Consider the following 15,468-nt stretch of genomic DNA (forward strand, 5'->3'; position numbering starts at 1 on the left):
AATGGTAGAGGGAGGGTTCTGTGTTAGAGTAGGGATAGGTTAGGTCATAGTAAAATATAGGTAAATATTACCAATCTTTTGGTAAGATAAACTAATAAAACAAATGATTGTATCTATCTTCCTTCTCTATCCTCCTTCTCCTAAAAATGACTTTTTAATTATTCCACAGTTTCATTTTATGTTTAAATCTACTTTTTAAGTTTTAACTGTTTTATTGCTTTTGCTCAATGGCACGTTCATTGAAGTATGCCAGAACTAAAATGTATGAACTATTGACCCTATTTATCTCTTTCCTGCTCTCAGAAGCCATTTTCTGCTAGGAAAGTGTTTTATAGTTGGAATTTCTTATCAGTGAGGGTCACACTGTGGGCACTTCCTGTCTGAGTCAGGACTGAGTCAGCCACTTACATACCTGGTATTTAACTCTTTCAGGCAGAGAAAGAAAAAAAGGAACACAGCATAGTTATTAGTGTGTGTGGCACTGTACATACCCATGTCTATACCCATGTCTATCTCGTCATGTCACACGCCACTTCGGGTATCCTTTAAGTAGCAGAATATGAGTAATTATACCGATATCCTACTACTCGGCTATTTCCTGCACACTTTTCAACGGGTGCCTTTGAAAATCTACATTTATGTAAAAGAAAGACTTTTCTGTTTCACAGACATTCCTGGTGAGAAGATCCAACACTCGGCAGCAGCTGGTGCTGTGTGTGCGCCTGTCAGATGACTGCGGACCAAGCTTCATCTATCAGGCATATATACAAGACGGCCCATCAGGTGAAAATGAATGCTAGACAACATGGACTTTATGCTAAGACCTTGTTCACAGAGTATGCAGAGTGTATGTACTGTAAAGTAACTTCAAGTAAACCACCCTTTCTGTATATAACGCAGAGTATGCTGGCAATACACTGCAGAAGTGCGTGTGCCTGGTATAGCAGCAGCAGCCAGTGCCCAGATATTTGTAGATCTGTTTGTAATGGCATTCCATTCATCCAAGCAGTTTCTGGCTTCTGAGGTAAAGTCTTGGGCTTAATTCACTAAGACAAATATCACACCTTATCAAAGTTAACACGCCTTATCAAAGTTAACACGCCTTATCAGAGTAGCACATAGAGCACTACAAACCCGCAGGGGCTCAGGGCAGGGCGAGTGGTTTGCCAATTAGCAGGCATAATTTCGTAGCGCTCGCTATGCTACTCTGATAAGGCGTGTTAACTTTAATAAGGTGTGCTATTTGTCTTAGTGACTGTTCCCACCACATTCTTCCCATTGGTTGTGCACCTGATCATGTGACTCTCTCCTTAGAACTACAACAGTCAGCAAGTTTTCCTTGCTGAAGATGTCTGCTGTCAGGTTTACGTTAAGGCTTTTCCCACCCTATAAAGCATTTGTTTTTATGGAGCAGTTAAATAAAATTGTTTATGAATGAGAAGACGTAGCTGAAAATCGCAGTATTTTGTCAGTTAAAGTGCCATTCAGAAAATGCTTTTGAAAACAAAGAAAACCCTGCGAATACCCCATGAGGAGATGGACTAGTCAAAACCTGTCAGTTATGCCAGATTTTAACTGCTTACTTCTTTCGCTAGAGTGGTCCTTTAAACGATACTAGAGGTCAAAATTTTTGGAGGAACGTTTTCCTGTCAGCTCCCCTCCTCTCCCCCTTGCCTACTCTAAGCGATAGCAACAGAGGAAAAAAATGTACATTTATATATACTGTGTATATGTTCATCGGTCATCGCCATATCGCATGCCATTACCACTGCACATCTGATCGACCATTCAGACCTACATTTTTCCAGCTTGCTCAACCGATACATTCAACCGTTTTTGGCCCCGAAAATGGTCAGAACATCAATTGGGCATGCTTTTTGCGGCACCTATTCAATAAAATGATTGAATCAGATTGTCAATTGGGCTGAAATATTGGTAGATGTATGGCCACCTTTACTGGTAAAACCGTTTAGAAGTGAGGATTCCGATTCCAGCAACTGCTGATTTATGACAGGGCCTCTTTAAATAATACATACTGCCTTTCCCGTATTCAGTGAGCAGCGCAGTTTTGCTGAACAAGCTGAATGGGGAAAGCGTAAAACTCCTAACCGTCATCCCATCCCATTTTCCCTTTGTTGCTTCTGTTATATATTTTTTCCCCATTGACTGCACAATGAAATATTAATACCAGCCATTAGTTAGCAGCTGTTGACATTTACCATTCCGGCCAAAGAAGAAAAGCAAGTCTGAAGTCAAGGCACTCTCATTGAGATCTTCTCATTATGGGGCAGATCTTCATCTCACAGAGACATCAGTGCCTGTCTGCATCTCCTGCATACAAGAAACCTGACAACAATCACTCATATACTCGCCACGTGAGGAAAAGACAAACAAAACAGGATACCTTAGCACATATGTAAATTTAAAAACGGGGGGAGCAGGCTTGTATAGTGGGCTCTCCTCATGCCCACCACTCTCCTCTGTCCCCCTCCGTTACCACGTACTGATGCCCCGAACTTCCTTCCTGGTTGGGGTGGTTGTGGCTGACTGCACAGATGCAGCCCGGCAGATGCGCGTCCTTGATCCCGCGGCCAGGAGCGCTCTGAGCATGCACCCTAGGTAGTTGTGACTTAGTGTTACGATCAAGGATGCGCGTCCGCAGGAAAACTGCACAGTCAGCCGCGACCACTCCAACCAGGAAGTAAGTTCGGGGTATCGGTATGCGATAACGGAGGGGACGGAGGAGGACCACACATGCCTGCTCCCCCCGTTTTTAAATGTACATATGCGCTAAGGTATCCTTTGAGATGACCAAACACCTAGCGATATTACAGCCCAATTGACCATCTGATTCGATAATTTTATCAAATTGGAGCCACAACAAGTATGTTTGATCGACAATTCAACTGAGTTCAGACCAAAATTGGTCTAATGAATGTATTGTTCGAACATGTTGAGAAAATCTCGTCCCAGTGCAGTCAGTTGGGTGTGCGGCGTCAACCGACAACCAATAAAGGCGACTGACCCCTAGCCACTGTCCCCCCAAATGTAAATGTGTGTCATCGTCCCCCACCCCGGTGCCCATGCATTGGAAATCTCACCTGCGCCAGGTGCCGTTAGGTGAGATCACACACACCATGGGGTTGATGCACTATAACAATCACTTTAAATGACATTATCCCCACACTTTGGGCTTGATTCACTAAACCGTGATAACTCATATCACAGCCGCACTCGCGTTTTTGCGAAAATGCGTGCAGTAACATAAAACCGCTAGAGCGGCCCGTGATATGAGTTATCACGGTTTAGTGAATCAAGCCCTTTGATTGGTCCAATAGGTTGCCTGTCACTTGACAGGCAGCCTATTGAGCCAATCAAAGTGCGGGGATAATGTCCTTAAGGCCTCTTGCACACTGCACGCGATTCTGATTCAGATTCCGCTTTTTACATCCGATTCAGATTCCGATTTGCAGTGTGCAGGGAGCAAACTGCAAATCGGAATCGGATGTAAAAACTGATTAAAGCGGAATCTGAATCGGAATCGCTTGCAGTGTGCAAGAGGCCTTAACCTATTTTGGTTCCTGGACGTAGAAACTACGTCCAGGAACCATGTGCGCTCCCGCGGCCGTTCGCGTGCGTGCACGCGCACTCCCGGCCGCGGATCGTTAGCCCAGAAATCAGTGAATCGGGCCATGGTGCCCGATTGCTGATTCCTCTCCCCCGCAGAAAAAGCGACAGCTTCTCTTGGAAGCTTCGCTGTTTCTGGCTGTTGCGTCCCCCATGCGTCTCTCTAAGCGTATGTTACGCTTAGAGTGATGTCATGTAAACAAACTCATGGCCGCCATCTTGTGGCCAAAAAGTACAACTAAAAGTAAAAAAAAATAAAACTCAATACACATTTGCATTATAAACCTATAGTTTACATCCCACCCTCCCAAAAATACCCAAATAAAATGTTTAATATAAAAAAATTTAAAAAATAACACTAAAAAAAACAAAAGCATGTAAATATTTACCTAAGGGTCTAAACTTTTTAAATATCAATGTAAAGATGAAATATTTCCATATTTTTTTTTATTTTAAACTTTAAAATAGTGATAGATGCAAAACGGAAAAAATGCACCTTTATTTCCAAATAAAATATTGTCGCCATACATTGTGATAGGGACATAATTTTAACGGTGTAATAACCGGGACATATGGGCAAATACAATACGTGAGTTTTAATTATGGAGGCATGTATTATTTTAAAACTATAATGGCTGAAAACTGAGAAATAATGATTTTTTTCCGTTTTTTTCTTATTCTTCCTGTTAAAATGCATTTACATGTAAAGTGTCTCTTAGCAAAATGTACCCCCCAAAGAAAGCCTAATTGGTGGCGGAAAAAACAAGATATAGATCAGTTCATTGTGATAAGTAGTGATAAAGTTATAGGCTAATGAATGGGAGGTGAACATTTCTCAAGTGAAAACGACGGAACGCGAATGGGTTAAAGTGATTGGACCCGTAGGTGGTTCCAAAAAAAGTAGTGATAACGTTATTGCTGAAAGAATAGTGATTTAGCGAAAACATCAATCCCGATCTGGTGCATAAGGTGAAAACATCCTCTAGAAAGTGGTTAGTTTTAAACAATATTTCCTTGAACTCATATAAAGAAACTTGGTCTGGAAATAATATTTCCAAATGGAAATCTCACTCCATTTCAGTATTTGTTTTTGTCAAGTAAGCTTTGTATTTATCATAACATTTGTATTGCAGCCAACAAGCCCAAATATTTCCCAGTTTGTGTTCAATATTTAATGTGTTGTTATGAGAGGTGATGTAGTCGTTTGCGTGTGACACACTGCTGCCATCTTGTGGCTGATATTATATTTTGGGAAACAGAAATGACAATGGCATACAGTATATGGAAAAAGTGTGCTGGGGAAATTTGGGATCACGGTAGAGCTGATATTGACAATACTGCTGATATTCTACTACTGGGCACCCCCTTCCTCTAACACTAACTCTCCCTCTATCTATTCCTAACACTAATATTTAAACCACTTAAGTCTACATAGACAGTGGTTCTTTACGGTGTAATGGCTGCTTTGTTTGCAGTATGTGCATTGCAATATAATAGGTTGCGGCATCGTAATGTACTGCATGTAGTGTGTTACTGCTAAATGCTTGCTTTAACAGTAGGAGTGAAGCATGCTTTTCACTGACCATATGCTTCACTTTACTAGATGCAACGCAAGCATAACATTCGGTGCCGCTGTCACAATCAGTTGCTGTCACTGTGAATTCACTTCTAACACTCACCTATCGCTTTTTTAAAGGTGCCCATACACTTGCCTGATTTACCGCCGATAGACAGCAGATTTGAACACTGTCATCGCATCTGCTGTGAAATCGATGCGCAAATGCTGACCGTTCGACTGTTCCGCCGGCGCATGTCCCCGCAGTCCCTTCCCCGCGCTGGGCTCCGGCTAGCTTCACTTACTTCCTTTCGGGGGAAGTTTAAACAGTAGAGCACCATCTAGTGTTTAAACTTCCCCCGACAGGAAGTAAAGTGAAGCTGGAGCCCAGAGAGGAGTACAGACAACAGAGACCGGGGGCTCGCGCCGGCCGAATCAGGTAATATATGGGGGGGGGGGGGGGCTAGTGGCAGCTGTACAGGTTGTGAATCAGTTTCATAGTGAAACCGATTCAAAATCTGTTTGCAGGGTAGGCAGCCAATAGATCCCTCTTTGATCAGATTCGATCACAGAGGGATCTATCTGCTGGTCGATCTGGTGGCATAATCGACCAGTGTATGGCTGCCTTAAGGCTAACAATAACCCTCCATCTATCAACTCCTAACACCAACCTAGACAAATAAGACAAGACAAATAACATTTATATTGCGCTTTTCTCCTTGCGGACTCAAAGCGCCAGAGCAGAGCAGCAGCCACTAGGGCGCGCTCTATTGGCAGTAGCAGTGTAAGGGAGACTTGCCAAAGGTCTCCTACTGAATTAGTGCTGGCTTACTGAACAGGCAGAGCCGAGATTCGAACCCTGGTCTCCTGTGTCAGAGGCAGAGCCCTTAACCATTACACCTTCAGCCAACCTACCGCTATCTAAGCTTAAAGTGTACCAGAGATCACAATATTTAAAGAATCAACACTTACCTGGGGTTTCCTCCAGCCCCATAAACATGTGTGAGTCCCACACCGTCCTCCCGTGGTCTGCCATTCAGTGGCATTCAGCCCCGGTAACAGGCTCATTCGGGTCCAGTCTGGGTCTTCTGCACATGCGCAGTAGACCTGGACTGACGCGACTGAGCCAGTTACCAGGGCTGATCGTGGCTGAACGCTGCACACACTAACTCAGCTACACACACAGGCGGAGAGCATGTGCGCCATGCAGGGAAGAAGAGGAAATGCAAACGGAAACGCAAAGGGATGTGTGCAGCTTAGTCCTGGGAAATATTCACTTATAAGAAATGAAATTATGTTTTCTAAAATAAATCTGCCTGGAGCACTTGCAAGTTGCCAGTGAAAGCGCACCTGAACGTAGGACTTCCTCTCTGCTCTAAAAGATAAGCAACACCATAATGACCTTTAAAGAAAAACATTTCTGTTACAGCTGATACAAATCCTGCAATAAATCTGCAGTGTTTCTACTTCCTGCTTTCATGAAAGCAGACATGGGGTTAACATCTTGTGTTTACAAATTAGCTGCTCTACGGAGGACTGCCGAGATTCTTGAGCTGACACAGCTGAGAGATCAAATTACAGGTGTGATTAGTCACAGATGAGGAGGACTTAGACAGGCTAAACTCTCTAAATACATACAGGGTGTATTTCTCTGTTTTCCTCCTCTCCTGTGCAAGAGTTCAGGTCCACTTTAAACTGGCGGTTCAAAGGTTAAAGGAAGCTGGTATTAGGCCCGGTTCACATTAGCGTTCCCTGTCCGGATTCGCCGGGCCGGATCCGGACCGTATACTGTACAAACGGAACGGACGTTCCGCATAGCAATGCAAAGGCTATGCGGACGTTCACACGTGTCCATTCCGTACAGTACGGAGCCGGACCGGAGCCGGACTCCGGACACTTTTCCAACATGCGCTATTTTTTGTGTCCGGATCTCCGGCCCACGCACCCAGACCGGAGCTGGACCTGAGCCTGACAGCACCATCAGGCACACAGAAACCAATGGGGAACGGAAGGCACAGAACACACTGCCTACAAAAACCTGACGTTCTACCCCACTTCCTATGCGTATCCAAGCGGCCATTTCGGATGGGTACACATGGGCCAAGCATGTCTGGAGTGGAGCAGCAGTGACAGACGTGCTGGAGCTGTTTGGCAGAATGTCGGAGGTGGAGGTGAGGCCTACAGCGGAGGAACCTGATTCTACAGGTGCACCTTCTGCTGACCCCAACATTTTTTTATTTAAATTTCGCTATTGTTTGCCCACGGATCCGGATGGCAGCCTGATGCATGCCTGATGCAAACGGACCGGATCCGGATCGGAACCGTACCTGGATCAGGTCCTGATCCGATCAGGATCCGGTCCGTTTGCATGGCAAAACGCAAGTGTGAACGGGGCCTAAGACTCTGCTGTCCCCACATCCAGGCTTTGCTAGAATGTAGCAATAGACCAGGGGTCAGGAACCTTTTTGGCTGACAGAGCCATAAACGCCACATATTTTAAAATGTAATTCCTTGAGAGCCATACGATATGTTTCAAACTGGGATAGTAGGGCTCACGTCCCTATTGCCATGGTGATGTGTATACAGTACAGTTGATCCGCTGGGCTGCGGAAGTGTCAGACACGTCTTCAGCTTCTCTGGGGTTTCAGCAAAATCAGCAATTTTCCCGAGAGCCAAACAGGATAAATACCGACTAACAGCTTGTACAATTAGCTAGCTGATTTGGGGGTTGATTTACTTTGTAGGACGAGATCCCCACACTTTGGCTCAATAGGCTGCCTGGCAAGTGACAGGCAGCCTATTGGGTCAATCAAAGTGCGGGGATCTCGTCCTACAAAGTCACTGGACCTGACAGGGTCCAGAGTGGGACAATTGGAGCAGCTATTAGTTCTGGGGGGAGCGTGAGTAAGTTAGTGGTGCATGCTGCAGCAGTAGCGTGCACTACTTTGAAAATGTTACTTGTGCTGCCACACTGAGCTGCGCTGCTTGAGCAGTGTAGCTTAGTGAATCAACCCCTACTGATTTGTCTGAGAGCCAGGTGCAGCCATCAAAAGAGCCACTTCTGGCTCCCGCCCCCCTAGCCATAGGTCCCCTACTCCTGCAATAGACTTATGACTTGTATTTTATCCGTATCTGTTACATGTTGCACCATTATACTTATCTGTATGTAGAACATTATGTATCGGTTTGCACTCTGTTACCTCTAAGTTACACTGTGCACTCTGCCCTCTGATCTCTGAGGAGTGGGATCATCAGCTCACGCACCTAGCAAGGCCCACAAGTGCCTCCTGTTATATGTATTGGGCAACAATCTCTGACCTCTCTCCTGAACCCAAGTGATTTGCTGACTGTTTTCTTTCTTTTCCACCCAGGTTTATCTCTGGAACATTCATCACACACCTTCCCGGATCTCATACGGCTAGTGTCACATTACAGCACTGAGAGGTGATTATATCTCAGTTACATAATCGTCTTTTGTTAATAACGATGAACTTTCATCTATGTTTGACAGCACAAAGAATCATACCTATGTCCAAATAAGATCTGTATTACCAGTAACCACTACAAATCCCATGATTAGCACAACATGGCTGGGCCAAAACTGCAAGTCTTGCACATCTGAATTGAACACAGTATAAACAAAACAATAGATAATTACCTCAGTAGTTGGAAGCCTTAAGGCCCATACACACGTCGGATTTCCGCGAACGACGGGTCGTTTGCACGTCCCGTCGTTCACCCGCTAAATCGGGCGTGTGTACAGACTATCGTTCGTTTGATAAGAGTGAGTTTGAGAGATCCGCCGGGCGGATCGCTCAAACCCACTCTTATCAAACGAACGATAGTCTGTACACACGCCCGATTTAGCGGGCGAACGACGGGACGTTCAAACGACCCGTCGTTCGTGGAAATCCGACATGTGTATGGGCCTTTAGAGTAGTCCAGAGGCTTTCAGGATCTTCCAACACAGGGTCCTTCTGCATCTTCTGGCTGTGCTTCTGGCCATGGACAAGTGCAAACGGACTGGGCATGTGCAGGTAAGATCTGTGCATGCTCAGTAGAATGAACAGCATTTTCCCTCAATGCACAAGCAGTTCATTATACTAGGAGTACTTGAGTATGTCCAGCCCTGGTGCGCTCTTTTACGGCTGCAGCTAGGAGTAATCCATTTGACTGGCGTGGGTAAAATAGATATAGAGGGACACTGTGCCAGAATGGTGGACTGTAGGAGGATCTAGAAACCTCTGGACCAGCCACAGGCTTCCCATTATTGACATCTCACTACAGACATACTTTAAACTGGGGCACTCACCAGAACAGTTGGACCCAATAGCTAGAAGTATCAATCAGCACCTTTGAGACTGTTTTCATTTGGATACATGTGAGTGCAATATTATGGTTTAATGAAAGCTGTAGAGAATTTTATACTGTGCAGCAGTTCATGTCTTTTATATGACTTGATTAGTCTTTTCGTACAACTAGCCAGTGCAAGTCAGAGAAGGATATCATGGGATTGGCTCTTAAAGGCAAATTGCTGCAAAGGGGCTGATTGACCCTTCTAGCCATTGGGTCCAACTGTGGTGATTGTGGTACTTACTCATTGGCGGATCATGTTTTCTGTATTTGCCCACAGCGGCTGTATTAAGAAGGCAAAGGTGAAAAGACTACAGCGACATTGACGGGGCTTTTTTCATCTTTTTCTTCCCTTTTATTGCATGCCGTGTGTTTCAGCTGCAGACTACTTGCAACGCACCTAAGGCCTGGGACCCTGTAGAGCCCTTTCAGCAGCATTTTATGCTTTCTAGGAATTGCTGGCTTTTCCAAAAGCACTTCTCTGCTGACAGTCAAAGGCCATGATCTCACAGGAGCGATTGCGATTTCATAAGAAAAAATAGTTTTCCATGAAATCGCTCTGCTTCTAAGTGACAAAATGCTGTAAAAAATTCTAGTGTTTATAGTGCATTTTGCAGTGGGGGGCATTAGGCTTAAAGGGAACCTTAACTGAACGGGGAGTAAAGAGTTTTACTTACCTGGGGCTATTACCAGCCCCCTGCAGCAGTCCTGTGCCCTCGGCGCCGCTCTGGAATCCTCTGGTCCCCCGCTGTCACTTAGTTTCGTTTTTGACGACTCACCAGTCGCCGGCCGCCATGCGTATTATTGGACGCATTCACCAATGCAATTAGCGCTATTGCGGACCGCAACGCGTACAAAAGTACGCGTTGCCGCATATCTAGGCGTGCGGAATGTGGCAACGCGTATTTTTGTATGCGTTGCGGTCCGCAATAGCGCTAATTGCATTGGTGAATGTGTCCAATAATACGCATGGCGGCGGGCGACTGGTGAGTCGTCAAAAACGAAACTAAGTGACAGCGGGGGACCAGAGGATTCCAGAGCGGCGCCGAGGGCACAGGACTGCTGCAGGGGGCTGGTAATAGCCCCAGGTAAGTAAAACTCTTTACCCCCCCCCCGTTCAGTTAAGGTTCCCTTTAAGAGGAACTTTAACCAAGGATTTAACTTCATTCCAATCACCACCTTTTCTTACAAGAAATCTTTACCTTTTCTCAAATTTAGTTACATCTGTATGGCTGATATTGTAGTGAAACCCCTCCCACAGCGTGATGTCATGACCATGGTCCTGACAGTTAGCTGTCTGTGAACCTCGTTGCATTTTGGGAAATATAGCCAATTTTATTAATTCTGTTATTTTTACTACAGTTCCTCTTTAGTGCTTTGGATGTTTACCTAAGTGCCCTATTTTTATTTTTATGTTTGTATAGTACTTGTGATTTCTAGTAAGCAGCACCACCATTATTTCTGCACCTTGCATTATATTGCATTGCCAGCACAACCCATTGGTTTATTTCATTCCTATAGAGTTCTTGTTTGTATGTTTTTATTTGTATATCCTTTCGTGCCTTTAACTAAACTCTTGATCTTCCAGGGATAACCTGCCTTATACGCTAAGACTTCCCGCAGCTATAGAGAAGGTAACGTCACGGAAACAACTGGAAGCTATATCCCACCTGGGACATGGTAAATAAATAAGGATTTATGTACTGTGTGTAACTATATATTTTGTCATAGGTAGCATTTTAGTTACATTTCTTCTATTCCTTGAATACATGTACTATGTATAAATCCTGTGTGAGTGAGGCAGGATAATGTCAGTGAGGATGTGTTATTATACTGATGGATATCAGTGAGGCGCACAGCAGTCTGCAAAGCTCAGGAAGTTCAATGACTGACGCCAACCAATCAGAATTGACCTTTTACTGTACGGACTCACCTCCCTGGGATCCAGCACTGCAATTCCTCCTCCTGTCCTCTGGGTGGTGCTCTACTTCTATGGTGAGATGGGTAGCTTTAGAGGACCCAAAGAAGATGGTCAGTGAGCATCCAAATACCAGGGGAGGTGAGATATAATGGCCGCTCAGCAGCACTTATTGCAGATTCCTCCCAGCGGCTCCCCCGACCCAGGCTTGGGATTACTGCTATGGAGGTTAAGTAACTGTCAACTATGTTTTGGGGATGTAGAAGGAAACAGGGGAACCCAGAGGAAGCCTATACAACCACCGAGAGAATACTTAATTCCATTCAGGAAGTGTCCTTAGTGGGATTCAAATCCCGGACTGTAATGGTTCCAGGTAACAGTGCTAACCACTTCACCACATGCTGTCCATCACACTTTGCAGTGGGTTCCAGAATAAAAGCATCAACGTAGTAACATTTAGGCTGGATTTACACAATGAGTGTAAACTGCAGTGGAGACTGCACAGTATTTCAAATCCTACATACAGCGAGTTAGATTCATGTGATCTGTTACAACGCAGAGATGTGAACAGGCCGCAATGCAACTGATTCAAATTACTCATGTGTATCGATTTTCGCACTCCTGAGCCCTCATTCTCGCGCTTTCGCTAACGATCTGATTGGCAGCCACCGTTGTGCCATTGCTGAATTAAAATGTGCTCCGCCATAGTTTGCTCACCGCTGGCTGTCGGGACCGTTTATTTTTTACCGACTGTGATTGAGTGTGTATATTGGCCTTAAAATCTCCTGACCACATTGGTGACAAACCAGATCTGTGGTCTATTCCCACTGATTCTGATTGGATTTGTGCAAAAAACTCAATTGAAATTGAATATAATCCAATCTTGTTAATTGCAGCCTCTAACAATTTGATGAAGAGCTCTATAGATACTTTGGTCAAGTCACTTGGATACCGATACATATATGGCCACCATTACAAAATGAGTTAAATTGCCTTTCTTAGACAGGAAGTTGTGTGAGGTCTACATAGTGAGTGGTATTAGAAGAGCAATACAACCATTTTTCTTGGTTTATGATCCATTCACTACATTCATTTATCTAATTTAATCTTTCTCTCTTTTTAGAGTTTTGGAATTCCGCGCTTAATGCTCGTGAAACGTCATCAGCCCCATCTTCTGGCCCTCCTCCTCCTCTCTCATTCTCACTTTCCTTGTCTTCTCCTCCACCAGAACTCCCAGAGACTATTAGCCCAGCTATTGTCCCTACGCTAAAAACTCGCAGCCCTAAGGAGGTTTCCTTAGGGGGGAAAGAAGGAGCTCTCTTCTTTTTAAATCCTCTTTTCAAGTCCAAGGACACTGGAGCGCTCAAGCGTTCCCGCTTTCAGAAGAGCATCAAAGTCAGAGTGTCTACAGAAAATTCAGGTTCCCTCTCACCTCCTCTTAACCCGCCTCCTCCAGTACCCTGTGAGGAAGCTGTGAAGGAGGAAGAAGAGGGAGTATCAGCGGATGCCTCTGATGGGACGGGAACTGAGACTGGGCAAACAGAGTCAGAAGATCAAGTATACAACAAACCTCGTTCATCTCTTAAACAACGTTTGAGAAAAAGCCTCAGCAAAGGTAGCCGTGATTTTGGAATTAAACTGTCACCAATACGGTCTAAAGATATTGGTGATTACAGTGTGCCTGCCTCAGTCACGAGGATACAAGAGCTAAAGGATGGAAGAGAGAACCACGCCAATGGTACCTCCTCTTTGGATGAGCAGGACAGTGGGTCTGTTAGTAGTGTAGAAGACGTGACATCAGAGGATGGTGGAAAGTCACCCCAGCTTACACGGAGGAAGAAAAAGAAAAGCGGTCGAACTTCATTTCGTGCAGTGAGTGGAGCTTTCTTGTCTCTTTTGTCTCCGGAACGTAAAATGATGATATTTATAGAGGAGATGGGAAAAGATGTATCAACTGAGTTTGGGAAGGAGCTGCAAGCATTTCTCCAGAAGATGGAAATGATTAAAACTCAGACTCTAAAGAGTAAGACAGAGGATGAGCCCACAACTTCCAGGACTTTGTTGAAGGAAGTCAGAGATTTCATGGATCGTATGAAGCAAATCCTGAGGGAAAGTGCCGAGATACACATGGAAGTACTTAACCCGGATGAACAAGGTTAGAGCGGCTCCAGAAAGTAATATTGACATAGATTTTACACATATACATTTACATTGAATAACAGAAGTATGTGGTGTGTTCAAGCCCTTGCACTGTATCTAGCCACGTTTAGGATTTTACAGTTCCTAAGAGGGTATTGCTGTTTAAAAGAAATGTGAAGGTTCAGGCTCCTCTATGTAACATTTTGGAGGGAGGACATGTGGGTTGAGAGCCATTAAAGATCAATGCTGCAGCGAGGCCACCTGATTGATCGTTTTAATTGATTTCTGACCGAATTGATAAAAAATAGAAGGGGGGAGGGGGTTTGAGTTCTCAACAAAGTTTTACACATGGAAGATTTAGTAGGCTATATGTGGAATAAGAACGCTATTGCACATACAGAGGCTGCACATAGGGGGTGCTGTAGCACATGGAATAGATCAGCTGCTGTACATGGAACGGGTCTACACAAAACAGTTGAAGCATGGCAAAAGCTAAAAGTTCAGGCCAGGTGAAGATGTAAAGATAATCATGTAGTACAAACCAACAGCATTCTGTTTTTATTCCCTAGTGGCTACTGCGCTCTCCTTAATAAATATCCTAAAAGTGGATCCGAGATAAACTTTTACTCATTGCATAATTGTGTTCCTTTCATATAGTTTATAGGGCATTCCTCGAGCCAAATATTTTTTTTGTTTTGTTTTAATACTCTAATTCCCTATAAACTAAACAAGCCTCGCCCACAGCTTTTCACAGTGCCTTGGCACTCTCAGATCCATGTAGAAAGAGCTTATGGGAGCTCAGTCTGGGTAGGAGGAGGTTACTAGCCAGAGATTTCAGAGGCAAAGGGGAGGAGGAGAGGGGACTGATTTTACACAGAGGCAAGCTAATAGCATCTCCAGCCCTCAGCCTGTGACAATGTGAAAAACAGATCATGGCTGCCCTGATTGTATCACAGGAATAAATAATCATAAAATGTTGAAGCTGTTTGCAGCTAGATTTGCTGTGTAAACTATCTAAACTTTAGATAAGATATATAGACAAGTTACTTGTTATAGTTAGTTTTTTTTATCTCAGATCCGCTTTAAACCAATGTTCACTTTGGTGTGCAATGCCAGTAGGGGGTAAGACTAGAAAAAAAATTAAATAAATTGGAATTTGTGCTCAACAAAGGTAAAAGTTACAAATGATAACATATGCAAATATATGCAGATCATATCGTGCATCAAGATCTCAAATCAATAGTCCAGTACACTTATTCAGACTACTCCTCAAAAAATGGCTAGAAATGATTGATAAAATAGTCTCTCAGTCTGGCTTCAATCCTTATGAAACATACTGCGCTCACCAGATTCTTTGGATGACCACCTCATAGATCAGCAATCATGCTTAACAGGGATTCCCCTGTGTATCACCCTTGTTCCAGACAGCGGTATTCTTCCAGCGGTCATGTAAAATGAGAAAAAACTCCACGTAGCAGCATTTCACCATCCAGTGCACTGCATGCAAACATCAGTGGACAATGTGGAATCTCCCTCCACCAGATAGAATCAAAGCGCTCACCAGATGTAAAAGCTGATCAGCGCTTATATCTTTTAGATGGATAAACATTCCAGCAAAACCTTAAAGCTCAGAAACAAAACTGCCATAGCGTAATTATACCGTTTATAAGTACCGTTTATTATATGTAATTATGAATACGGTTGGCCCTGCTTAGGCGAACTGATGGAGAAGCATGTGATCAGTTTGATCAGCTGATAGATTTATAAGGTCCTGATTTGCTGTGATGACTTCCTGGTTTAACACATGATTAGGACCAGCAAATCAGAACCTTACAAATCTATCAGCTGATCAAACTGATCACATGCTTCTCCATGA

General features: G+C 44.1%; 1 protein-coding gene across 2 annotated transcripts in view; it reads left to right on the plus strand.

The window, feature by feature from the left end:
- RIN1 (Ras and Rab interactor 1) overlaps nucleotides 1-15,468 on the plus strand; it is a 64,951-nt gene that overhangs the window by 35,063 nt on the left and 14,420 nt on the right. For both annotated transcript variants that reach the window (XM_068261350.1, XM_068261351.1), the window contains exons 4-7: nucleotides 669-783; nucleotides 8,554-8,626; nucleotides 11,124-11,215; nucleotides 12,577-13,608. In XM_068261350.1, the coding sequence (XP_068117451.1) occupies nucleotides 669-783; nucleotides 8,554-8,626; nucleotides 11,124-11,215; nucleotides 12,577-13,608 (1,312 nt within the window). The remainder of the gene's footprint in view (nucleotides 1-668; nucleotides 784-8,553; nucleotides 8,627-11,123; nucleotides 11,216-12,576; nucleotides 13,609-15,468) is intronic.

Source organism: Hyperolius riggenbachi, chromosome 11 (genome assembly GCF_040937935.1).
Source record: "Hyperolius riggenbachi isolate aHypRig1 chromosome 11, aHypRig1.pri, whole genome shotgun sequence".
Lineage (NCBI taxonomy): Eukaryota > Metazoa > Chordata > Amphibia > Anura > Hyperoliidae > Hyperolius > Hyperolius riggenbachi.